The following is a 26,554-nucleotide window of genomic DNA, read 5'->3' as shown; positions in this document are numbered from 1 at the left end:
GCTTCAGTACTGAAGCTCATACGTTCAGCATCTGTGCTGTAGTCGAGACAGAACTGACACATCCTTCCTTCTCAAAGCCTGTTGTCTGAAGCAGACATCACTTCCCTGACGACAGCAGCACAGCTAGTGCAACAAGTGGAACATCAGTCTACATGATGCCACATCCTGAGCAGCAGCAGTAGTATCCATACACACAATGTCTTATTATATTATAATGGCCAAAGAAAATCTTGTCTATTGACAGAGAAAGTGTGTAATGAATACACTCTGTATGTTTACATGTGGGTGGGCACGCACGTGCGTGTGGACCAGTAGTTGGCACTGAGTTTTGAGAGAGGATGGATGCTGATGAAGGGAGTGAGGAGTCAGACCAGGAAGGGATGAAGGTGAAGGTTGCAATAGAGAAGAAAAAAAAAAGGGGGAAAGGGAAATACAGACCAGCAGCAGTGTGAAATGGAGTGATGGAACAGACAGAGAAAGTGTACTGACCTTTTTTCTCTCCTGCATCTCAGAGTTAAAAAAGAAGCACTCTGCATACTGTGGAGGAACAACACAGTGGTCAAACAAAGCACTCACTCCACACCTATCAGTTTTCTACACTGTAACGTATTCATAACCTGCAGTAACAGAAGTAAATGCAGTGACAGAGAGAGTAAAGACAGTCATAGAGGAGAGGAAGCAGAATCTCTTGACTTGGACTAATTTAATACAGGGACTTGAAGGCACTGGATGCACCAGAGTCAAGGTTCTAAGTTTATGGAACCTCAAGACACGGGCAGACCAGTCATGGGAGGCCCAGCAGGCTGATTCAAAAATCAGGCAAAGATGGAAGGAAAACAGAAAACAGAGAGAGAGAGGGGGGGGGGGGGGGGGGGGGGGGGGTGGGGGGGTGGGGGGGGCACACCATGTATTCTGAAAGAAGAGAGTTCCTTCACAAAGCCAGCATCACATGTCCAGAAATCCTCCTACATCTTGAGAAAAAGCAGCAAATGGACTCTGTTGGCTGTAAAATATGTGTCTGCCTGACACAACCACAGAGAAAACACGAGTGTCCTCCTTCATATGACTCTTGTTGAAATGCAGTTGTTCCAAAATATGTAATTATGTTTTTGGCAGTAATGCACATTCATGCCAACAAAGCTTGTTTGAATATTTGAAATCTGAGAGAGGTGGAGGTGGTAGGAGCAGCAGTGGGTGGAGCACGGCAGATTTCAAACCATGTAACTCAGCCAATGAAATCCATTTCTCCCTGTTACCAGCTGTTATGATGCACACTATTTCCATGGCGACAAAAAAAAATTTATATTTCTAGCTACAGACCGATGCAGTAGTCATAGCAACAATCAGTGACCTGGGTGTTGTAGTTGTCCAGTAGGAGCTGAACAGTGTCCTGGTCTCCCTGGATGATGTTCTCAATGATCCTCTCCACATCTGGCACCATTTCTGAAGAAGCCCAACCAAAAAGAAAAAAAAAAAAAAATTATATTCTGCAAATTATTCTGCGCAGTTCAATCAAATATCAAATGAATCACGACTGGGCAAATGATCTGACACGTGGGCTCGGGAAAAGTAACATCACTAGAAGTGAAGTTAGCAAAGTAACAGGTGTCACCAGCTGACAGCTAATGTAATAGAAAGCAAACTGGGAAAAACTAAAACCGAAGGCCAATAAAAATGAAAAAAAAAAGAAGAAGAAACACACTTTAAAAATGCCACAAAAGAGAAAGACACCGTCATCCAATGCATTTCAATAGTTCTCAGTGGGTTGTGACAGCGCAGAGCTGATAGAAAACCAGTGTTGGAGCAGACAGGTAAAGAAATCAAAGAACCTACTGTAGCGATGAACAGTTTCAGCTCAGTGTCGATGCAGTGACAGCGACTTCCTGCTCCCACCTGTTGATACTGTAAAGAGAAGTGGACTCAAAAAAAAAGCCTCTGACAGCTCCTCTCCTCTGCTCTGATGAAGCAGTGGGTGTGTAATCTTATTTCTCTTCTTGTTCCACACCTTCCCTCCCTCCCTCCCTCAGCTCCCTAAGCCCTGGATTTACTCTGGCCACCTACGCTACAATCTGCACCCTTCACCTGTACAGGTGATGTAGCTGAGCTGGACCTTCAGCAGAGGGAGGGGAAACACCCTGAACAGTTTGGGTTGAAGGGCCAGAATCAGCAGCCAACTCAAGTCTGCTGCTACACTCACATAGTGTACATCCCCAGATACACACACAACCATAGGTTAGGGTAGCAGGAGACACAAACTGTCACAGCTCAGCTCCAGTGTCCAACTTTCTGCTGCTTGCTTTTACATGTAAAAATGCAGTGGATGTTTGAGCTCCGTCCGGTCGGGGCTTGTCCACAGTGCCAGTGCTGCTCTGGCATATATGGGGACAAAAGCAGTGCAGATGACTGTGAGCTCTCACACTTAGGGTTGAATGTCTGGTTTTGTCTGGTTCTGGCTCCTGTGATCACATCTCCACTTTGATTATCAGTCAGCATGCACGCCCTGTGTGCAGCCTCAGGTGGATCAGGGTCATGATTCAGTTCCCTGATTCACCTGGGAACTGAAGCTGTCCGGTCTCAATTGTTAATTGCAAGTCCCCATCAAGGGCAGTGCATCCTTCTGTAAATGGAGAAAATAAAGGTGTTAGAGACACAGAGACAGTTGTTCATTGTGCTCACAGCAATGACCCCTGACCTCCCTGTGAGAAGACATTCCCTTCTCACCAGAAATTTGATTTTTGTTTCAAATTTTGAGTAGAAATGAGTCAGGTTTGAAGGGGAAAAGAAGAATCACAGAAGAATCTGAGGGGGTGACTGGATGAACCCGCTCCTCTGAATCCTTTGTGCGGCGCCTCTGCAGCAGCTCAAAAACCCACTCACTCACTCACTCATTCATTCATTCATTCTCACACTTCAGCGAAAATGACTTTGGCACGCAGTTTGTTTATTCATCATCACGTTTTGTCATCATTTGAACAGTTTTATTTCATTATGTCAAATACAGGAATTTCATGTACAGAAGAGCAACTGGGAACTAGAGAATGAAGGGAACTGTACAATATTTACACGTCAAAACAACAAAAATTTGCTCGGCAAGAATATCCTCAGAGAGGCCAAAATGATAGGAAATATCAACCAACAACAAACAGATAAAAATGACTCACATTAAACACTGACATTTATGCTTTTTGGATCATTTCACCTCACACTTCCTTGAAGAAAGTCGTGCTTTTATTTTATTTTATTTTATTTTTATTTTTTTTCCTTCCTCGTCGTTCCAGGCGTCTCTCATTGTCTTTTGAAGAAACAAACAGAACACAGCTTTAGTTTTAAATACATTTCCCCCCCTCGGTCCCAAAGGCCGTCTCGCTGAGGCAGGTAGAAACGAGAGACTATCTCATAGTCCTTTTAAAAACCTCACTTCTGTCTCGGCTCTTGGTTTTACCTCTGTCGCTCTGATAGAAGCAAAGAATTGCGGGTGGGCCATTTTTTTAATGTATACCCCTTTAAAGCCTTTTTCAAAAATAAGAACAGCAAACAATCCCATCTCAGGACAGTCATTTTTAAAAATGTCCTTGTATAAATTATACAAACCATAGTTATCAATACATACTTTTATAGACAGTTTGTGTTTGTGTGTGTGTGTGTGTGTGTCAATATTCTTTAGGTTTTGACAAATACCTCCTCCTGTAGTGCTGACCAAATCACCTTGTGGTCCCTGTCTCGGACTCTTGAGGGAAAACCCCATCACATTCACATAGCTGACTACCCTCTGTCTTTCTTTCTGGAAATCAAGAGGTACTTTAACATGGATTCAATAACGAAACAAATACTTTAAAAGTCAAACTTGCCACCGAAACAAACCAACCGCGCCCGGGAAACCTTCGCTCTGCGAGCACCCGAACAGTTTCTGTAGTGTCACTCCTTTGTTTTTTTACCCAAACTCTGGACGCCTCTGTCTGCTTAAATACCGTTTGGGTGGATGAGTGCTGGCTGGGGGCAGCGGTCCTCCTTCAGGCCTTGGCACTGAGGCTAAGCAGTTCCATGAAGGAGTTAAAGAGACTCTCCAGCCAGCCCTGGTTCGCCATGCACTGCTGAACCACCTCCTCCTGGCCGGGGTCCTCCGCTGCCTGCTCAATACTGTCCGTCTGCTCAGGACAACAACGGCTCAGTTACAAACAGTACAACAGCTGTAACACAACCCTGAACACAACCAAAAACCTTATGCATAACTAGACTGTACTACAACCACAGCCAAAGCACATCACGGCTGTTTGTGTTTGGGCTGATTTGTTTGAAACCATCATTGCGAGGACATTTTGGCTTTTTTTTGTCCTCCCCAGCCACCAGGGCCACCTCATACTCAGGCCACATTGTTTAATACCAACAACCAACCATGACCCCACTGTACCTGTGAGGTCCCATGGTTTTGCAGCAGCTGACTGGCTGTAGAGTCCTAAAGTTAGGACCGGCAGACCCTTACTTTTAGGAGTTTCTCCTAACTTTGCCAGTTAGTTTGGGACTATGGCCCCTGATCTCCTTTTGAGTGGCCCCCAGCAGGGGGGACAGTTCATTTTGGGACTGAGGAGTGTCTTTGTAATTGGAGGTTCATTGGGGACTTTGACCTCTGTCCCCACGCTGAAAGACAGATCTCAAGAAAGTGAGATCCGAAACTCTCCATATATTACTCCCCTCTAACTCAAACAGAGGTTGTGGATTCTTGTTGTGGAGTCTTTTCTAATACTCAACAGTACAGGTGGTACACTGGGGGAAAACATTAAGAAGAAAACACAGTCATCCTTACCTCCTTCTTACAGTGCAGGAAGGTATGATACTTGTAGTGGTGGAGGGAATGATACAGACTGTAGATCCGGCACGTTTCAATCGAAAGCTTCAGATCCTGAAAAGGGTGAGAGAGAAAAACCCTGAGGAACTTTATTATAACATTTTACAACAGTGTTTTCCTCCAGTGTTTTTTTTTTTTTTTTTTAATGCTCTGAAATGTGACAGAGCACTTCTGAGGTTCGGCTCAGATCCAGATCTGTGGATGCAGCACAGCCCTGGTGCTGTGTCTGATGATAGAAATAAAAATAAAAAACATTCAATCTTGTTTTTCTTCTTCCTCTTTTACCTTTAACCAAATTCAAGCTTCCTGTTTCACCACATCCCAGAGGTGTTCTACTGGATTCAGGTGTTCTCCTGGCTTTTCTGCTCAGCACAGTTGTACAGAGTGGTGATCTGAGTTAGCATCGCCTTTCTGTCAGCTCCAACCAGTCTGACCTTTGACCTCTCTCATCAACCAGGTGTTTTTCCGTCCTCAGAGCTGCTGCTTCACACTGGAATGGTTTTTGGTTTTGGGCCGTTTTTGGTAAGACAGTGTGGTGTTATAAGTCATGCTATTTCTAACCTGTTGCTTAGGAATACTCCTCTTGACCCGGTTGAGAGTTTTGCGGTTGTAGCCCTCCCCTCCGAGATGAACTCTGACAGCTCCAGATTCCAGCGGGTCTGCCGTCATTTTGGGGAATATATGTAAAGCCTCCTGGAGAAAGAGAGAGAGAGAGAGAGAGAACAGCAGAGTGAGGTCAAAGACATGAGATGAGACGCAGCTCAGATTAAGCTCACAGATGCTGGAAAAGGGCCCAGGTCCAAAGAGCCTCCTTTTTAAATTGTAAAATAAGTGGAAGGAGGTGCGGGTTTACCTGGTGCTGAGCGCTCATGTTGACTCTCCTCAACAACCTCTTCTTCTGTTCACTCAGCAGGCTGTCAATCTTCCTCATGGGGGGCAGGTACAGCTCATCTGAGTGACAGTTGAAGTAGTAGAAGATTTATTTACATTGAAATCCTCCATTTGATTCACTGTCACAGCCTGTTACGGAGAGAGACCTGTATATGATGACTCCTCTCAGCTGTGGAACACTCCAGCGTGGCCGGGGGGGGGCTAATCAGGGACTGAGACCACTCTAAAGATGACTTAAAGAGCTGTTGTACTCATTAATGCATCCAGCACTATGGACTTCCCAGAGAGCAGCTGTCTCTTCCTCAGAGTCCTTCTGTCAAATCTTTTAACTCTATCGTCAGATTCCATAAGCAGGGATTTTCCAAACCGACCCACAAAAAGAAAAGAGGTCACTCGCTCTTTGAATCTCTTTCACAAAACTTTCCAATCCCCTAACTTTTGCCAAGGCAGCAGAGGCGGGTGTTACATCATTTGCAAGGACATTTAAAGTGTGCTGATTTCAAATCTAGATCCACCTCTGGACTGTCTTCGTGCAGACACACATATCTCGGGATGACCAACTCGACATGCTTCCTGAACACATATAGAGTTTATTAGGACTCAAGGATGAAAAACATTCGAAAAATGTTCATCAGAGTCTTCAAAGAAGTCCCCCTCATCTGTGTCCTCACCCTCTTCCACCTCATCCTCCCTCTCAGTGAGGCTGAGACACCGTGGAGAACCTGCCCATCACAGACCTTCAGCCGACCAGCTGATCAACCCTGACCCCCCCCCCCCCCCCCCCCCCAAAATACTTTTTTTTGTTAAGGCTTCTCCAACAGAGGACATTTCATGCTGATCTGGACCTGGACATGAGCATCTGGACTTCCACCATTCTCAGCTACTGCTTGGCATTACATACAATCTACAGTGATGACCCAGCTCGCCTGAGAGGAGTGCATGAGAAGTGTTCGTTTTGCTAAACGCACTGGTCCGTCCTATCGGAGGGCTCACCATCAGTGTCCTCCAGAGCCTGGATCATATCAGGGTCCAGCGCTGTGCTGACCAGCATCTCCACATAGCTCCTGAACATCTCCCTCATGGCTCGGCTGTTAACTCCGCCCCGCACGGGCCCTGAAACGCAAAAGAGGCCGAGGACTGAGGACCTGGACACGGCCGACGGAGATTTACACATCTCAGATCTCAGTCTCACGCGCACACACACACACACACACACACACACACACACACACACACAGAGGACCACTGACCTTCATCATCACTGGGCGGGGAGGAGTCGGACTCAGAGGAGGAGGATGGCACCTCCTTCAGCCACTTCTTCCTCTTCTTGGGAGGAGGCTCTGCCTTGTCCTTCGCCGTCTTGGCTCTGGACTGATGCTCCACCTTCTTCTCAGCTGATCTCTTGTCCTCCTTCAGTCTCGCAAACTCCACTGTGTCGTCCCTCCTCTCTCGCTCCTCTCTCTCCCTTTTCTCCTTATCCGTGTCCCTTTGTTTCTCCTTCTCCCTCTCCTTTCCCTCCTTCTCCCTCTCTTTTTCACTCTCCCTCTGTTCTCTGTCTTTCTGCTCTCTCTGTTTCTCTCTCCGCTCCACTTCTCTCTTCTCCCTCTCCTTATCTCTCCTCTCCCTCTCTTTTTGCTCTCTCTCCTGCCTCTCTCTCTCACTTTGCTCCCTCTCGTTTTCTTTCTCTTTCTGCTCCCTCCCCTGTTTCTCCCTTTCCTTTTGTTCCTTCTCCTTCCACTCCCTCTCTTTTCGTTCCCTCTCCTGCCTTTCCCTCTCTTTCCACTCTCTTTCCTGTCTCTCCCTTTCTTTACGCTCCCTGTCCTGTTTCTCTTTCTCCCTCTGCTCCCTGTTCCTCCTCTCTCTCTCCTTCAGTTCCCTCTCCTTTTGCTCCCTCTCTCTTTTTTCCCTCTCTTTCTGCTCCTTGTCCCTTCTTTCGCTCTCCCTCTCCTTTTCAAACCCCGTTTCTTTCTCCTTTTCCCTGCGCTCGCTCTTCTTCCGCTCTCTGTCCTCTTTTTCCCTCTCTGCCTTCTCTTTTTCCTTCCTGTCCCTCATCCTCTGCTCCCTCTCCTGTTTCTCCTTCTCTTTTTGTTCTCTCTCCTCTTTCTCTCTCCTCTCTCTCTCCTTATGCTCCTTCTCCACTTTCTCCCTGTGCTCCCTCTCTCTCTGCTCCTTTTCTCTTTCCCTCTGCTCCTTCAGCTCTCGCTCCTTCTGTCTCTCCTTGTCTCTGTCGTCCCTCTCCACTCGGGGTGGGGTCTGATTGTGGATGGAGGGCAGCTGTTTAGGTAGTGACTGTCGCCTGTCAGTGGGTGGAGTTACATGTTGTTGGTTAGTTATCAGCCCTTTGTAGCTGCACGAATGTAACAATCAGAAACAACTGACACAGAAAAAAGCAGACTCCTTATACCTGAGGGTGAGACCGGCTCTGTGCCACGGCTTTCTGGAACATACTCTGACATAATCTTTTTTGTTGACGTTCTCCAAGAACTTCACATACAAACGCTGGTAGCGCATTTTGGCATCACCGAAGTAACCCAGATACTGGGGGGGGGGACACATTAAGGACAAGAATTACAATGATGTAAACAGGATTGTTGGTATGTAAACATAATAAAATAATCAAACTGGAGTCACTGTGCTGCTTTAAATGACAGCTGTTCTCACCCTGTACCGACCACCGATCAAACACCTGACTAATGTAATGATTTAATCCATCAGAAGAGTTGCTGTATCTGTTGTATTTGTCCTGTGCTGGGGACACACCTGAGTCCTGAGTTAAACCTGTATTTGCTGGAAAACTCACATTACTGGTTGCGCAGAACTGCCTTTGACCATCTTTGATCTCTGGGCTGAATTTCTGGAGCAAGGCCTTCTGCACCCTCCAGATGGGTGGAGGCTCCCGGCCTGTCTGCAGGGCCATCTGGTGACACACACACACACCGACAGGAGTTGTATCATTAAAGCCAAGTTGTTTATGCAGCATTCATGCCTTCCTGGGAGCTGTGGAGGTCTCACCTTAAGAGTCCCGATGTCCTCAGTTCGGACCACAAACTCGTCCCGTTCGCGGAAGATTCCCTCGCCTCCGCTCTCGCTGTCCTCCTCTTCGCTCTGCCCAGCGATGGCGGCGTCGGCCTGCTTCTTTGCCAGGTGGAGGGAAGTAAGGCGCTGGGATGCTGGGGTCTCTTCGGGGGTTGGCGGTGATGGTGGCGGAGATGACGACGAAGAGGGCGAAGAAGAGGAGGGTGAAGAGGGGGAAGGCTGCCCAGCCTCAGGTTCCTGGTCCTGATCAGAGGATGATGGCGGAGGAGTGGTGGACGGAGGGGGGATAGACTGGCCCAGGGGAAGGTTGGAGAGGGGCGAGGAAAGGGTGGCCGGAGGGGAGGTGGAGGGGGGCGGGGAGGTGCCCGCAGTTGGAGGGGGCTGGTAGGAGGGTGGCTGCTGCTGCTGCTGCGGCTCAGAGAGAGGGTACGCCGGACTCGCCTCCTCCTCATCCTGCTGGATCGGCAGAGGGGAGGGTACAGAGAGACACAGGGGAGGGAGGGGCGAGGGCGAAGAGTAGGTGGGTGGTGAGGGGGAGATGGATGGTGATGGGGATGGAAGTGAGGGAGCAAGCAGAGGTCCTGACGGAGAATCTGAAAAAGCAGGGTGGGGAGAAGAAAGTTACTGTCTAACTGCTGCAAGATTTTGAGGTCACATGCAACGACTCAGGTTCACTGTAATTCCCTATTATCAGGATGTCCAGTTAACTCTCTAAAAAGCATCCAGCTGATCCAAAATGCTGCAGCGAGAGTACTGACTGGAATTAGCAAGAGAGATCACATTACTCCTGTACTAACTTCTCTTCATTGGCTTCCTGTAAAATCCAGAATTGATTTTAAAATCCTTCTCCTTACATATAAGGCCCTCAATGGCCAGGCTCCTTCATATCTCAAAGAGCTGATAGTACCATATCATCCTAACAGATTGCTTCGTTCCCAGAATGCAGGTTTGCTTATGGTTCCCAAAATCTCTAAAAGTAGAATGGGAGGCCGAGCCTTTAGCTATCAGGCCCCTCTCCTATGGAACCAACTGCCAGTTTGGGTTCGGGAAGCAGACACCCTCTCTAATTTTAAAACGAAGCTTAAAACCTTCTTGTTTGATAAAGCTTATAATTAGTTGTAGTTACAGTCCTAGTTATTTATTAAACTTATAGTTAGTCACAATTATCTCTATAGACACTGTTACAGTTAAGGATATAGCCCTTAGTAGGGCTGGCTCAGGCAACTGAATCATCCCCTAGTTATGCTGCTATAGGCCTAGGCTGCTGGGGGACATCCCATGATTTACTGCGCACTTCTTCTTCTTTCTCTTTCTCTCCTCAGACCCACTCTCAAATTTATTAGCCTTTATTACATGTCATTAACTCTGTGTCCTCTCTGTCCCGTAGTCCTGTGCTTGTTTCTCTCTGGTCTCTCTTTCTCTGTACCTTTCTGCAGGTACCTCTGGCTCCGGAGCTGCTTGTCCTATGGTCCTGGCTCCACCCACCTGCTGCTGTTTATTGTTTACAATGATCTATTTCTAACATGTTTAATGTTCCGTTCTGCTACAGATAAATATTTGATTAATATTCTTTGCAAACTGTAATGTAAATAATTACCAGTCATGACAGCTTTTTGCCTCCGTGCTCTGTTTCATAATTCTAATCTGCTGAGCACACATTATCAAATAACTGTTCACTAACTGTAATGTAAATACTGACCCACATTGTCTGTATTATGCTGCATGTCTTTCTCCCCCTCTCCTCCATTCCTAGCTGTCCTATCTTCCTCCTTTTCCTCCTTTCACCCAGCCCGGCCATCGGCAGGAGGGTCCCCCATCTGAGCCAGGTTCTGCTCAAGGTTTCTTCCTGTTAAAAGGGAGTTTTTTCTTGCCACTGTCGCCTTAAGTGCTTGCTCTGGGGTCAGGCTCTGGGTCTCTGTAAAGCGCTTTGAGACAATTTTGATTGTGGAAGGCGCTATATAAATAAAATTGAATTGAATTGAATTGAATTGAGGGAGAGAGTCTCGTTCCCTGGTTTGGCGTCTCTCACCATGAGACATGAGATGTCGGGACTATAAAGAACAGTCTGATATTTGGGAAACATACATTTTAACCCTTTCCTCCTGAAGGGGGATGGTGGGAGGGTGCTTCCTTTCACCTGTTGGTGCCAGAAGCTTCACTGCAGGTCTGGAGTAGTTGGTTCAGATGTCATCATGTGACCTCAGATTGAAATTTAGTTCAAAGTAAAAAAAAAAAAAAAAAAAAAAAACCCACCTGTTAACACATGACTGACAGGTGAACCAACTCCAGGACGAGGGATTTCATTCACTGATGAAACCCATGAGATGAAAAAACGCTAGTGAAAGTGGACCTTCAGTGAGGATCATTTTGTCAAGCTACTGTTTTCAAAATCAAGAATGAAATTTCAAGACAGTGGAAAACAGACATGAATTACCTTCAACCTTAGGAACCTCCAAAATCTGCATTTCGGACATCCTGTCATCTTCTTCCTCCGGCTCTTCCAGGGCTCCCGGCTGCAGATTCTGTGGATCTCTCATCATTTCTTCGTCTGCTGTCTCCTCTCCTCCTCCCTCCTCCTCTTCTTCTTCTTCTTCTTCTTCCTCCTCTCCTCCTCGCTCAGGCTCCCCCTCCTCTGATTTCTCTCTGTTTGACCGCGGGGAGACCACGTTTTGCTCGTCCTCGTCCTGCGTGCCATGCTGAGCGTACGTGAGCGCCTCCTCTTTTCCATTCTCCATGCTGGGGATGAGGGGAGGCATGGCGGGGAGAGGGGGGCTGAGCGGCGGCTCCTGCGGGGTAGGCGGGGACAGGGTGGGCGGGACTTTGACCATTGCGGAAGCCATTGCAGCAGCCAGAGAGTGCGGGGTGTCGTAGAGGGCAGAGATGGCAGACGAGATGCTCTTCTGCAGGTCCTGGTTCTTACTCACAGAGTCCTCCTCGTCAGAGGAGAAGGAGGGCAGCGTTTCTAGGTTCCTTTTCAGCTCCTCGTCCAGAGGCTTGCAGGGACTTGGGCAGTTGCTGAGAGCCAGGTCCTCGCCCTCCCCCTGCCCCCCCTCACTGAACGTTCCTGGAGGCTGCGGCGGAGGAGGAGTTGGCGGTAGTGGAGGAGGAGATGAGGATAAGGGCCTGATCCCTCCCTTCAGAGCTGAGCAGGGGTTTAGGGGCTCCTGCTCTCCTCCATCATGTCCCGGGTCGAGGCCTGGCTGTTTTTTGCCCGTCTTCAGGAAGTCCAAAAAAGACGCCATGAATCCAGGTTTGAAGTCGAAGGTCTTCTCATCAGCCTGTGAAAGAGCAGAGCCTCGTCACTGATGAGCGCTTCATGATGCTGATAAACCATACCTGTCCACTGGACCTGCACAGTGTCTCATGTAGCTGTATCCCTCTGTAAATATGATTCACTTCTCCATTAACTGACTCATCATTTAGTCTATAAATGAAAGAAGAAAATAGTTAAACAGTCCAACATGATGGAATCAAACATGGGACCAACTGAAATAAAATTAATAGACACAGTCCTTTCAGTTTAAAATCTGGGACTTGGAAATATTTGGAATCTTTCCTGTAAAACTTACTTTGTGTGGAATCTTTAGCACACAGAATGAGCTACAATCTAATATATTTTGATGTGAAAATATATGAACGGGCTGGAATAATAAGAAAACCTTCAGAAATCAGAATGAACAGCAGCAACAAAAAAAAAAAAGATGAACACAAGAGAAGAAAGAAATTCTGCTGCTGGTGGAGACACATTGTACCACACTGACAAGTGCAGACAACAAAGCATGCATGAAAAGAGGGCTGCAAACAAATCCGGTGAGAGCTTTATTCTGAAATGCTCAGAGCATTTTCATCTTAAGTTTGGGAGTAAGACTGAAAGTGAAAGATATTTTCTTTTGCTCCGCTGTAAAATTTTCCCCTTGAAGCTCCTCGGTAAATACAGACCCCTGAACATTCGACTATTGGGTAATAAAGCTGAGCAGACAGCAGGTGGCAGCAAGGTCCCTGCACCAAAAAAAAAAAAAAAAAAAAAAATGGTAGTAACCGTGGCAACAGCTGCCCTGGTAACAGCCATCGCTCTGCTCTCTCTTTTGTCAGTCAGAAAGAGCTGGCTGTCAGTCAACTATAACCTCCTTCTCTTCAAACCTCAAACCACAGAAAAAAAAAAATGACTGAAAATGACAGAAAGTGTGTTGTGGTTCCTCTGGAGGCTTCACCAGTAGAGCACGTCTGCCACCCAGTCTGAACACAAACACACACACCTGGCAAAATGCTACATTTTCCCACAGGTATGTGCTTAAACGTGCCTATATAGGAAGCTGAGGTGTGAGGAGGGTGTGTTGCTGTCTCCAGCAGTGGTTCAAGTTTGAATTGATGAGGTGTGAATTATATATGAAGCTCCTGGCTTTGCTCATTTTTTTTTTTTTTTTTTTTTTTGCAGCGGGCGTGAAAGAACTTACTGAGGTGGAGAGTTTCTGAATAGCAGCCCAGGCTTCAGGATTCAGAGGATCGTCCATGTCTTTCTTCCACGTCATCTGCGTTAACATCAGAGAGAGATGCTTTCAGAAATCCTGTGGTCAAACTCTTTTACCCCCCCCCCCCCCCAATGCTTTTGTTCTCAGCTGAAATGAGGTCTTGTGACTGGATTGGTCAGTAAAGACCATTTAAGGTGGAGTCCTAAAGATGTGAGCAGCAGCATCATCCTGCATCATCAAAGCTCTGTCAGCACTTAGACCTCCGTCCCCTCAGTGATGTCAAGCCCAGCGTGCTGTGAAGCCAGAGCCTTCACAGTGAGAGGATATCTGTTCAACCACTCATTGACTGAAACTGTGCGTCAGTTTGACTTGATTTGAAAATGTAAGATGTCCCCTCGCAGTCAAAATATTGACTGCAGACACAGTATGTCTCACTGTTGCTGAGGCAACCCGCTTTTCTTTCTACTCTAACATGAAATACAAAGTTGAAGCTGTCGTCGTGCACAGGTTCCTCTGCAGCCCCTCGCATCCAAAGCTCCTTCTCCAACACACCAGAGCCAGAACCCAACACACAGCGAGCCCAAAGCAGCCCGACAACGTCGCTTTTAGAATTTCACAAGAAGAAAGAAAAAAACACATCACTGACTGACTTCACCAGCAGCTCATACGTAATATTGCCTGTGGTAAATTCTGTTAAAATGTTACAACACAAAAACAGTCAAATCCTTTTGATGTGCTGTCAAACAGGTGCTTCCTTTCACACGTATGCTCTGAGGAACATGAAACAAAACAAATAAAAAGAGAGGAGAGAGCTCAATCTCAGGTTGCAGGTTCTGTTCTCTTTTCTGAATAAATAACTCCACTGTTCAAATAATTCAATTTCAGCTCCTGATTCCTGCTCAAACAATCCTTCAATTTTCCTTTCGGCTAGATATTTGTTATTTTGCCTTTCCCCTGCGAGGAAGCCACGCCCCCTCAGCTGTCGTGTATAATTTGACGGGGGAGATGAGAAAGCTCTCAGCTTAGGTCACACGTCGCACAGTGCCAGTCCATTCAGAGCTGCATGGTAAAATCAGTGTTGAATTGTGTGTGTGTGTGTGTGTGGTGTGTGATCCTTACTTCTCCATCTTTCTGCTCATGCTTCATCATCTTGTCTTGCGTCTGGTTCATCTCATTTCTGCCGATTTCCATGGTGGTGCTGGGCCCAGGACTCAGGCCCAGAGACGGCGCTGAGCCCACCGACCCATCGGACAGAACTGGCTCGGTGCTGGACAGCGAGTCCGTCCTCAGCAAGGATTCGGACGGAGGCATGGAGGGAACGGGCAGTTTGATCTGAGAGGAGAGACAGGACGTTTAGCAGGACTTTCAGGACAAAGCAGCTGTGGACTGTAAGCATAAGCAGAGGGAGGAACACACATATATTCCTTTCATTTGTCACCCTCTGTGTATAGATTGGCTGGACATCAGTGAGTTGCTGTATATCCCAGATTAGAGTTGAACTCTGCATAAGATGCTAATACAATTTGCTCCGTTCACCACTGGACTGAATGGGGAGTGAGGTTTGGTGTTATCGCACACTGAAACAATCTAAACACAAAACTGAAGACTAACTAATTAACTAACTGATTAATTAACTAATTCCCTACAGTGTCTCTGATCTCAAGAGTCATGGCCATTGTAACAATCAATGAAGCCTGCTGACAACTGTTAAAATATGGAGATATCACAATCTGTGTCCTGCTATCGATGCTATGGAGCTTCAGTTAGTGGTAAATTGTAAGCATTCATTCACCCAGTACTGATATCACATTAGCCTTACCTGAGATAATCATGAACCAGAGAGTCGCAGTCTATTTGTTTACACTAATCTCTAACTTTTAACAATTTAAGTGACAGAATGTATTTGTAATTTCAAGTTTAAAAGCTAAAACTTAAACCTTCAAAGTTTACCAGATGAATTACATTATTTGAACAGGCCCAGATTATCTGCCCTTTTATCCCCTGTTACCTTGATCGGTCTGATTGGATCTTGCGGTGGCTGCTGGGATGGTTGCTGCTGCTGCTGTTGTTGATGATGATGTGGTTGTTGGTGAGGACAGGAAACATGCTGCTGCTGCTGCTGATGATGATGATGGAGGTGATGCTGTGGTTGCTGTTGTGGTGGTGGTGCTTGGTGGTGGTCTGCCGGCGGTCTGTGATGCTGGAGATGCTGCTGTTGGCTGAACTGTTGCTGTCGTTGCTGCTGCTGCTGCTGATGATGATATGGGAGGCTTTGTGCTTTGTTCATGTCTCGATGCATTTCCACAAACCCTTCCTCCCTCCTGCCCCGCCCTCGACCACGCCCACGACCCCTCCTGCTTTCTCCGGTCACTGATCCCGTCAGCCCCTTGCAGTAAGGAGGCTCTGGCAGAGGACGTATGCGGGGTCTACCTCGTGGGCGAGGGGGGCCTTCACGTTTTGGTTTAGTTGGCTTCCTGCCTCTTTTCTTGGGGCCCTCATGGGGAACGAGTTGTGGAGGGTGTCCAAGGGTGGAGTAGTTGGTGGGATGGCAGAAGTCCATGTCACCCATCAGTGGACTGAGCCCACTTACTCCTGATGCCCCACCAGCCTTCCTACAACTAGACACCAAATCAGGGAGCAAGTCAGGAAGGCGTCGACTGTTGAGGCGAATATCAGCTGGAGCATCAGCTTTATCCTCATCGTCTTCAAATTCATACTCCTGAGCATAGTTTTTCTTTGTTTGAGGTTGTGGCTCACGCCGCTGTTTGAGCAAGTGAAACGAGCTGGTCTTTAGTAGCTTCTTGGGTCGTGAGGAGCAGAAGATGGGTGAGGTCAGACCGGTGGCGCTTGAACCACCCACTCCCACAGCTCCCATCATCTTGTTGACTGTGCCATCCCCTTGACCTGCTAAACCCAATCCCATAGCGGGAGTCTGGGAGTGGATGAGGCCGAGTTGGTCAGTATTCACAGTAGATGGAAGCTCGTGGGTCTTCATAGAGTCAAGGTCTAAGTGCAGATTGCCATTTCCTGTTCCTGGAAGGTTGTGGCAGTACTGTCCATAGCCTTGTTCACTATGGTGACCAACCATATCATAGCCCTCCCCAGCACCTCCTGTTTTTAAGGCCTCCATATCCTCTTGACCCTGCCCATGGCCCTGGGTAAGGCTTTCTTGAGCAGCCTGTCCTGCCCCAGAATCCCCAGCACAGCTTGATTTATAATCAGCTGAACAAAACATGTCCTCCATCTCAGGAAAGAAAGAGCGATCTTCATCGTTTAAGAGAGAGTCTGGAAAGCAGATCGATGTCAGAGTCGCAAACCTCTGCTGCTGAGCTTGATTCGGTCCTACTTTACCCGCTGGGCTCACTGTGTCATACTGGTGCTGTTTAAGCTGGTCTAACTGGGAGTGTGATAACTGGGTCTCAGGCTCTCTTGGTTGGGGCGGTTGCTGTTGTTGTTGGGGAGTCCCCATATTTGCACCAATCTGGTGGGAGTGTGGGTGAGCTAACTGAGAATGTGACAGCTGATGGTGAGCATGTGCTTGCTGTTGGTGGTGGCCATGAGGGTGAGCATGAGCCTGAGGCTGGTTGAGGTGATGCATGTGTGAGGGAGTGGACAAGCCCAAATCTGGTTCAGAGAGGAAGTCATGGAGGTCTGAGGCTGTTTGTTGAGGAAGGTGGTGGGGTGTAAGTCTGTGCTGCTGTCTATGCCTGTCTGTACCTCCCTCCCCTCCTGTAACAGTCACCCCAATCCCAGTTCTTTCCAGAGCTCCTCCACTGTCTCTGCTGTTCGTCCGGGAAAGAGACTGGTCTAGCATGTCCAGCGGAGACATTGAGTTCTGACTGGCTCGGGTTTGATCTCTTGCCTGGGCTCCAGTGCTGTAGTGGGTATCTATAGTCTGAGTCTGGAGCTGGAGTTGCAACTGTGAGGACTGGTTCTGTGGGTGGGATTCCACCCCTGCAGACCCTGCTCCACCAGCTGACCCCATCATGGCCTGCTGGCTCAAAGGATGCTGCTGTTGCTGTTGAGGGGCTTGCTGGGGGTCCATCTTGGTACGGGTGGTATGGGAAAGAACAGATTGCAGCATGTGAGTTTGATGCGGAGGGTCTGGCGATGAATCCATCAAAGAGAGGGGGACCTGACTTTGTCGAGTCTGCTGCACATCTGGTGTGTTACACAAGTACGCATTGTCATTTGGATCTGAAGTTTTCTTCAATTCCATGTGAGGATGGCTGTGTGAGTGGGAATGGGGATGGCCATGCTGAGAATGTTGAGAGTGCTGTGAGTGTTGAGCGTGCTGGGGGATTTGAGTGTGACGAGGGTGTTGCTGAGAGTGTGAGGGCACATGTGAGGTGTGATGGGAATGCTGGGAGTGTGGGTGCTGTGCGAAGGGGTCCCCTCTTCCATAATGGACCACAGACCCCATGGCATCATGCTGTTGTTGATGGGAGTGGGAAAGAGAGTCAGAGACCCCTCCTAGCCCTCCAGCAGTGGTATTTGATATGGCCAACTCTGACTTAGTCTGCTGCTGCTTCTTCTGTGATACTTCCAAATGAGTGTTTAAGCCACTTGCTGTGTCCACAATTGCTGTTCCTGGACCTGAACTGCTGGCAGTGTTATTGGTACGAATGACGCTCTGAAGATGGTAGCGCTCTTCTGAGATTTTGTTCATGTCATAGGCTACCCCTTTGCTTTCCCCATCCCTACTCTGTGGGAGTGGCTGGGGCAGTTGCTGAGGAGGTGCATGATGCTGGGAAGGATGGGGAGTCGAGCTCTGGGCATGAAGTAAGTGATGGATGAGGAAATCGTCATCATCCTCGTCCTCATCCTGGGACCGATCTACTCCCAGCATGTTTGTCTCCGTTTTTGGCTTCGGTGGTGATGAGTGGTAGGACTGGCTCTGCGCTTGCCGTGTGTCAGAGTAACCTTGTGGCGAGGACATAAAAGCAGGAGAGAGGATGGAGGATAAATATTTGGAGGCTCCCGAGCCTCCAGGGGACTGTGCAGGGCGAGCAGCAGCAGGAGAGTGCAATCCAGGGCGACTGATAGTAGAATTGATGGAGGGCGAGGGACTAGACTCAGGCAGGTGGTAAGAGCTGCTGCCCCCATTACCAACGTTAGCAGCCCCGCTCCCTGATCCTGCAGACCCAATTCCATTACCAAGTGCAGCAGCTCCTGATACAGGTCCACTTCCTGTTGATCCTCCAGCAGTCCCATACCCTAAGGAAGGACTACTTGCTCTTCTGAGAGAGGCTGAGCCAAAGCTTGAGTCCCCAAAGACTACCTCTGCAGAGAATGAGCGTCCTCCTGTGCCTATACCAGTGAAGGCCTTCCCTCCAGTGCCCCCTGCTCCCGAGCTCAGGTCCTGGGCATGAGGTGAGTTGAAGCCTCCATAAGACTGGGCCATGTGTGCAGGTGGAGGCTGGCTGGGAGAATAGGACTGGGCATGTTGCTGGGGTGGGGTATGATCTGGTAGGCCCGTGCTAGAATTGGCCACAGGTGGAGAGCCATATGTGGAGAGGCATTGTTTGGGTGCTGGCTGAACAAGGGTGGATGACACCACTGGTAGAGGAGGTGGAGCTGACACAGACTGAGGTGGGGGCTGCTGACGAGAGGGAGCAGACAGGGCGCCAGTGCTTGTCTTGGAGCTCGAAGAGGATGAAGAGGAAGTGGAGGAGGCTGATGGTGGAGTGTGTGGGGTACGGGAAGAGGATGATGCTGAACCCGAGGAGGAGTAACCACTGCTGGAGCTGGAACTCTTGGCTCCTTTAGTGCCAGAGGAGGAGGACGCTGAGGAGCTGGATGATGAGGATGTGTAAGGTGTTTGGATGATAGGTCGATATGTGTGGGATTCCATCCGTGGAGAGGGCTTGGGGTCAGAGGATGGGCTCTGCTCCCCCAGGGGACTGCAGGACACTCCAGCATGGCGGTGGTGGCTGGCTATCTGCTGGTAGCCTGACGACCCACCACAGCTGACATATTGCTGTAGGGGAAGTGGTGTGGACTGGGCAGGGGACGAACGTTGGTAATGCTTGATCACACTGTCCTGCCGGGAAACGGCCCTCTCTGGAGGAGGTGGTGGCTGAGGGGGGGTCACAGGCGGCAGGGCTGGTGTGGAGGAGAACATGGACGCATTATAGAGCTGGGATGACTGGTTGTGGAGCTGGGAGGATAACAGGTTGAACTGGGGAGGGGGCAGGTGACAGCTGGAAGAGGTGGAAGGGGCCTGGGTCTGAGGAGGGGTCGGGGGCTCCTGGGAGCCCCGGTAGGTGGCACTTTGGGAAGACAGTAAGCGATCAAAGCCCAAGCTGGATTGGGAGGGTGCTTTGATATGCAGCAGGGGATCATGGGGGGATAGCAAACCATTGGAAGTTGGGCTAAATGTAGGTGCATCCTGCAGGGATAGTGAGGGAGTGAAAGATCTTCCAGAGAAGGAGCCAGGATGCTGGTATGCAGAGAGGGCTGAGGAGGAGGGGAAGGAGCTGGAACCCGGAAGTGCCCCTGAAATAAAGAGCTCCGGTGGGGCTGGTGTGTGCATTGCTACAGGACACAACATTACATGGACAGTAAGTAAACTGAACAAATGCACAGATTTTCAGTGTGAGACTACAAATGTTTCACTTTTTGAACTAACAAGTCGAGTTGCTTTTTTTTTTTTTTCCAAGTGTAGGCTGACACTCACCACTCTGCCAAGAGGGAGTACGAAACTGTGAGAGGAGGGAGGAAGCAGAGGGTGGGGGCTGTGGACCCCGGGACTCCAGAGCTGAAATCAGATTCATGACGGAGGGGTCAGGACCCGAGGGGCTGGGATGGTGGAGGCCGGCATCAAACAGCCCCGACAGGCCTAGCAACAAACCACAAGCCTCATTTAATTCATACAAATCATACCCCTGATAGTATCGTCATCATATAAACAGTTTAACAAAACATCTTCCCTTCAAACTTTCATCTCTGTTTTTATTGTACTACTTTTATCGTGACATATAACTGAGTCAGAAACTCAAAGTAGTGATATAGATGGACATGAGATGTGTGTCTGGGAACTTTTTTTTTTAATTGCCATTGACCTTTGGCTGCTGAACTGCTGTCAGTGAGTTACAAAACAAAAATAATAAATACCTGTGTGTAAATCTCACAGCAGCGCTGTGGATATGAAGACACCTGATGATGAAAACAAACATCTCTACAGATGTACCGTCCAATCAGCCCTTACCAAGTGTGCGTCCAGCAGCACCCCAGGCCCCACCCTGTCTGGGGCTTCCTGGGTGGTGGTTGGTTGCATAGCTCTGGAGGGGGTGGGGGGTGCCATAGGCTTGCCGATGGAGCAGCTCTGAGTCTGGGTGGGACGACCTGGAGCTCCCATACACGAGGCTGAGGACACATGGTTCACAAGGTTTTACTTAATTTCCAACAAGAGTCTCACAGCTGTCTCACATTGGACAAACACAATCAGTTTGTCCATTTACCTCCAGTCTCACTCTCTATCCACAGTGCCCACTTCAAGACTCAACTCATCTTTTCCACCAGCATTTGCAAGCATTACTCATCTGCTCTGAAGAGCTGAAGCATGTTCCTGGAAGCATTCAGCAATTGCAGCTCACACCCCCTTGCTGTTGCTAATTCTACATGTCATATGAAGTTACTGGAGCTACCAGTTTCCAAAACTGTCCAATCAGCATCATCATCCAAGTTTTCTGATAACTGATAAAGACAGACAAACCTAAAGGCTTCAAGTCAGCCAAAGTCTGATACTCCACCTCAAGAGACACTAATGTAATGATCCCCCTCCACGTGTTTCCTGACTGGAGAGGTTTTGTTCAACTTTTTTTCTCCCTATGTGATTTTTTTTTTTTTTTTTTTGTTCAGCGTGTTTGGGATCAATGTCATGTGGAAAAACTCCTCTCCTGCCAAGCTTCTTCAGACTGCGAGTCACCTTGTCATTCAGTATTTGGGCAGACAATCCTGCATGAATCCACGGTGCCATCTAACCACTGCCGTGTCCTCAGGTTTGTTGTGTACTGTCCATCTATTCCTTCTGCATCGCTGAAAAGTCCAGAATCTATGAATATTCAAATCTTTCTCATTGTAGATGTTTATCCATCGTTAAACACTACTCACAGTGCACTGAGACCTGGAGGCGTCAAGTTCCCACATCACACATGTGTACATGTGTCAACTGTCTGTAGTTTTTAGGTCACAAAATCCTGCAGGTGCGTCCACGTCTTCAACTCAGATTTAAGGGGAGTAAGGTGAGGGTGCGGGGAGCAGGGGTGAGTGGACCTGACTGCATTGTGCTTTGTTAGTCATTTTCCTGGAAAGCTCTACTTATTTTCCATTGTACGCCACACAGAGAAATTCATGTCTGGAAATATGCTGTTTTTCAGTAAAGTAAAAGATGACATCTCACATGATCAGGAATGGACTACACTGACTGAAGATGAAGACCATGAAAAATGCAAATGCGAGAAAAAAAAGCCCTCAAGCAAAATTATTTATCACTGCTGGGGAAGCCAAGGCTCCAACCAACGCCCCCCCCATGTGATGGATCACCTTCAGTGTGTGTCAGGGTTGGTTTGCCAATTCCACTTGTTTGAGTCCACGTGTTAGTATGCTGTTTAAGTGGATGGACATCCCGTCTTGCTGGGAATCACTGTGGCACAGAGACTGACAGCTAAGGAGGGGTATCGCTTCCCACTGACAGCATGACTGGGTTTCAGCTGCTGCTCTGACTTCAGCCTCCTGTTGTCCCCCTCTGTCTTTAGCTTTTCCAGTGGAAAAGACATGTTCTTATTCTGTCACATCTCTCACCTTGCACATCATATATCTACTGTCTCCATATTTTCCAGCCTTTTTTTTTTATATATGATATTTTCATAAATGAAATTTTTAATAATAAGAGGATAAAAAATAGGCACTGGCTCAGAGATGTTTAGGTTTAAAAGTTAAATTCATTTTAAAGCTATTTGAGCTGGAGGGACTTCGCTGTTGGCCTGACCTCATGATTTGACCTGCAGAGCGTTTTACTTTCCCGCCTGTACAGAAAAAGGACTCGCTCTGGGTTAGGGAGGAAAAACAAAAGATGACGCATTAGAATTCACTCATCTGTCTGATCTAATCACTAATCACTAATCTAATCACTGATCGAAGAGGAAGTTTGAGGAAGTTTGTGAAGTTTGTGTGTGAAGTGACTAACTCATAATTTTCAAAAAAAATCCTCTCATTTACCTATTGGTCAGCAGTAGCTGATATTTGTTGGGGGAAAGGTGAACAATAATAATAATAATAATAATAAGGATGCTGGGTCATGCAGTATGTTGATTTTTGCATCAGAGAACAGGTCCAGATGTGCTCTCATAGCGTGGACTGATCACAGTCACAGTGACTTGATCACTTGTTAATGGTGAGCAACAGGATTTAGTTTAATGCGTGCATGCAATCACCAGGAGTCATGAACTGTAGCCTCATTATACAGTGTGACTGCTAAGATAAGGTAGTGCAAATTTCAGAGGTGAGCGGGTCCCCCCTCCTGCTCACACCTCCTAACACTCAGCTGTTTGTAACACCTGGACAGGTGTTACAAACAGCTGTACAACACCTGACGTGTTTCCTCTGGAAGAATCAAAACCAGTTCTGTCAGTCAACTGGATTATTTCTGCGAGTTTGTGTAAATGTTCACCGACTCAGTCCAACCTTTATTAATCAACAAGGCCTTCTCTTGCCTACAGGGCACCACCTAGACCGGAATCAGCACTATAACACAGCCACTGGCCGTTCTTGATTCTGATTGGCTGGCATGTTCCATTATTTTCTTGTAACCTGCTGAGAGACAGATGACATTTTTTTTTTTTTTTTTTTTTTTACACACACAGTTGGTAACAACTTTTCATCAATACTGAGTTCACTTTTTCCAAACTCTGCCCACAGCTCTGCACAGCACAACAGCCACCGAAACACTTCCTACATGTTTCAGCTCTGACGACATCTGAAGCCAACATGAACGCACTAACAACAGCTTTACGCTGTGGTCTGTTTGTGTGCATACTGTAAACCAGTGCACTACAACAAAACAACAAGGAGCATTGTTTTACAATATGTTACAGAGGAGAACCAGAAGAGCTTAAATATGCTGCGTTATTTCTGTGCCGTGTATTAAAATCTATACAACTATAACATCAGTGTATCATATACTAAGAATCTATGACTCATTTAAGAATTATGTTTGCAGCTGAACTTTATTTGAACATGTGCTTTGCTGCTAGTTGAGGCTGAATGAGCACACAGCTCGTGACCTGTGTGAGATGTGTAGATACAAACAGCACCTAACGATCCTCGCCCTCACTCTGTAATGACCCAGTTTCCTTCTAATGCAAGTTTGATCTTATTTCTGCTCCTGTTTTCACCCCTGACACAGGAGAGCTCACAACATGAAGGTCCCTTTTTCACTCCGCTTCAATGGGACTAGCAGCTTCCCTCGCTTCATTGGTCCTGGACTGCAGTAAACAGTCCAGGACCAAGAAATACCACAGCCTCCATTTCTTACTTGATGTATCCAGGCATCATTCCTGAACAATAAATACCTCCCATAAACGTCTATTCCCCAACTGGTAAAACATTATTTTATAACAAGTACAGATTTAAACCAATAAAGAAGCTTCAAGTCTAGCAGTAAAGATTTAGATGGTTTGGCGAAGCAGTAAAGTCTCTCCACTGTTCTCTCCTAAACCAGTTCAAGTTTTTTTTTTTTTTGAAATCTCAACATCATTCTGTCGGCTCCAGGCTCCTCTGCTCACACCCACACCCACACACCCTTAAAGCTTTTTTCTTCTCTTTTTTTTCCAGGCAGAGGGGACAGGAGGTGGCTCACACAGGCAGCCGCTGCTGTTCAGATCTGCTGTTCGGCTCTAAACACACAAACTGCAACAAGTAAACAGTGAGTGTAACTTAAGCTGCATATAAAGGAGGCCTTCATCTACAGGAACCTCTGTGCTAAGTGTGTGTACTAAAACAATTACTGCAATACATGCAACAGGAGACACGGGGGGGGGGGGGGGGGGGGGTGAGAGCTGTGAGTAGGGTTTACTCACACATCCTATAGAAACCCCTGGCTTCTCCTGACTCTGGGTAATTCAATCCATTTTAGTGGCTGACTGTCAGACATCAATCTGGGTCATATACAGAGGAAACGTGTCGCCATTTGCTGCTGTATAGATTTAGTGAAACACCTAATCACCTGCGGGTGGATGCAGGGTGTAGCAGTGACTGAGGTGGAACACCTGGAGCTTCAGTCGCCATCAGATACCTTTACATTCATGCATCTGTGCGTCTTCCTCGTCGCGGAGACAGCGTCCATCCACTCCCATGTAGACTCTGTCTTTATGTTGGAAGGAAGCAGGTCAGAGCAGCTGACCCCCTCTGTCCCCTGTCCTCCGAATGGACAGGTAAAACCCAGGAGAAGACACCGCTGCCAGAGATGGAGCCCAGCGGAGTCTGACCGAAGACTGATGTGGTTGTCAAGGCGACCGCTAACGTGGAGCAAAGCTATCAGGGGCTAGCTAACGTTAGCATGGCTCGAGGCCGCATTTCATTCCAACACACAACACCACGCACGTGAAGGACCCCCCCGCCTGTGGTACACAAGGGGACAGTCCGGGGGACAGGGCCTGGGAGGTTGGCGTTTCAGCCAGCGTCCCGTGGGTTAGCGTAAAGTAGCCTCTTAGCTGCCGTTGGTGGCGGAGCAGCGGACTCAGAGTGGAGCCCGGGACATGGATCACAGCTGCAGGCTGTGTGCTGTCAGATACTGCAGGGGAAACCCGCATGTGATAACCCCCCCCACCACCACTATCACCACAATCCACCCCCCCCCCCCCCCCCCCCCCCCCCCCACCGACGCCCCCGTCACCGTGTGTAATGCGGGACAGCACCGTGGCACCTGGGCCGGTGTAGCGGGTTGTTTACTGATGAGACAGTGTCAGAATTCATATACCGAACCTCGGCCACATTTCACCTGTTTTAGCAGACACACTCCTGCAGCTCTGCTCTTCCCCATGACTGTGATCCGATAACAGAACATGCACCGGGCTCCGCTGCGGTGTGTGCGCCGGCATATTATTTCATTCCACCATGAGTTGTTGTTTTGTGTTTTTGACGGGGTACAGGAGTGCGGGGCTCCTCTCCCTTTTGCCAGACAGCAGCCAAGCAGCAGCAGCAGGAGCAGCTCCGCTCAGCGCACTGCTTTGATTTGTGGGCTACAGCCAATTAGTACCGTACCAGGCAACCTGCGACTGTCCCCCCCCCCTGTCATGCATCTGTTCCGTCCAAGTCAAGACAAAGCTGCAGCGGGGACAATGCCGCGCTGGAACCAGATGTAATCTTTCATTTTGAAATAACAGACTCTGCTTCCAGTAACCCATCCCCCTTCGTTTCTTCCCTCTCCTCTGTCTCCGTATCACTATTAACCTTCCATCGCATTCCATGCATTTTAGAGACAGCCCCCCCCCCCCCCCCCCCCCCCCCCCCTTTACCCCTCCCCTCCCCCGAATGACAATACGGCTGGCTGTACCTGAGACTGGTGGCCAAGAGGCAGCACCATGCAAGCCTGGCTGAATGCAGAGGCACAGGCAGCGCTGTGCCATGGCATTGTTAGAGCCACTTCAGCACACTGGTGCACCCACAGGAGTCTATGGGTGCCTTGGCCACCGAAGCTTACCTTGCTTTGGCCGATCTGTCGTAAGTCCATCCCGTCCCAGCCCCTAGATCTCCAAAGCCTGCAGCGGTATAATTCCTCTCCATGAAAGAAAGGGCTGGATGAAGATGGACAGATAGTGAGGGGGAGGGGAGGGAGGAATGTCTTCTCTTCTCTGCGCTCGCTTCTGTTTATTTCTCCGCTTGACGAGCCTGTAGACTGGGAGGAATGGAGGGAGGAGAAGGAGCGAGGAGGGAGGGGAGGGGGGGGGGGGGGGGTCACAGCAGCCAGGAGCACCTCCTCCCTCCTCTCCTCTCCATATATTTCACTGTCTATTGTCTCCTGTGTTAAGCTGATGGGCCGTAGAACAGATGCTCCACGTTCTTCAGCAGCTTTCCTAAGCGAAGCCACGTTCGCGCGGATCCAGCGCCCACAGCTGCTCCGCCTCTGCCGCTGCCGCCGCTTTCGCCGCCGCCGCCGCCGCTGCTGCTGCTGCCGCTCACTCCCTCCACACCAAAGCTATTTTCGCTCATTTGCTTCGCAAGACGCCATTTTTAAGAGGAATGACTGGGCTGGCGTTCATCCTCTCCTTCCCTCCCTCGCTCCACGCTGCTCACACGTACACAGCATTTGACA

General features: G+C 48.4%; 2 protein-coding genes across 2 annotated transcripts in view; both read right to left on the bottom strand.

Moving 5' to 3' along the window:
* The window catches only part of si:ch211-195b15.7 (synembryn-A), a 5,799-nt gene extending 4,358 nt beyond the window's left edge, over positions 1 to 1,441 (bottom strand). The window contains exons 1-2 of the mRNA XM_041062757.1: positions 1,352 to 1,441; positions 490 to 537 (exon numbers count right to left, since the gene is read on the bottom strand). Coding sequence (XP_040918691.1) covers positions 490 to 537; positions 1,352 to 1,441 — 138 coding nt within the window. The remainder of the gene's footprint in view (positions 1 to 489; positions 538 to 1,351) is intronic.
* A 1,565-nt stretch (positions 1,442 to 3,006) lies between these two features.
* On the bottom strand, positions 3,007 to 26,092 carry prr12b (proline rich 12b). Its single transcript, XM_041063532.1, has 16 exons — positions 25,943 to 26,092; positions 20,450 to 20,607; positions 19,919 to 20,080; positions 15,248 to 19,776; positions 14,359 to 14,571; positions 13,225 to 13,299; positions 11,205 to 12,048; positions 8,747 to 9,363; positions 8,535 to 8,651; positions 8,139 to 8,272; positions 6,985 to 8,030; positions 6,728 to 6,847; positions 5,697 to 5,794; positions 5,405 to 5,536; positions 4,802 to 4,897; positions 3,007 to 4,145 (listed from the first exon to the last, which is right to left on the bottom strand). The coding sequence occupies exons 1-16, from the start codon at positions 26,023 to 26,025 to the stop codon at positions 4,011 to 4,013; spliced, it is 8,559 nt and encodes a 2,852-aa protein (XP_040919466.1). The 5' UTR covers positions 26,026 to 26,092; the 3' UTR covers positions 3,007 to 4,010.
* Positions 26,093 to 26,554: the final 462 nt, after the last annotated feature.

Source organism: Toxotes jaculatrix, chromosome 18 (assembly GCF_017976425.1).
Source record: "Toxotes jaculatrix isolate fToxJac2 chromosome 18, fToxJac2.pri, whole genome shotgun sequence".
NCBI lineage: Eukaryota > Metazoa > Chordata > Actinopteri > Toxotidae > Toxotes > Toxotes jaculatrix.
This window is presented reverse-complemented; position numbering and strand designations above follow the sequence as displayed.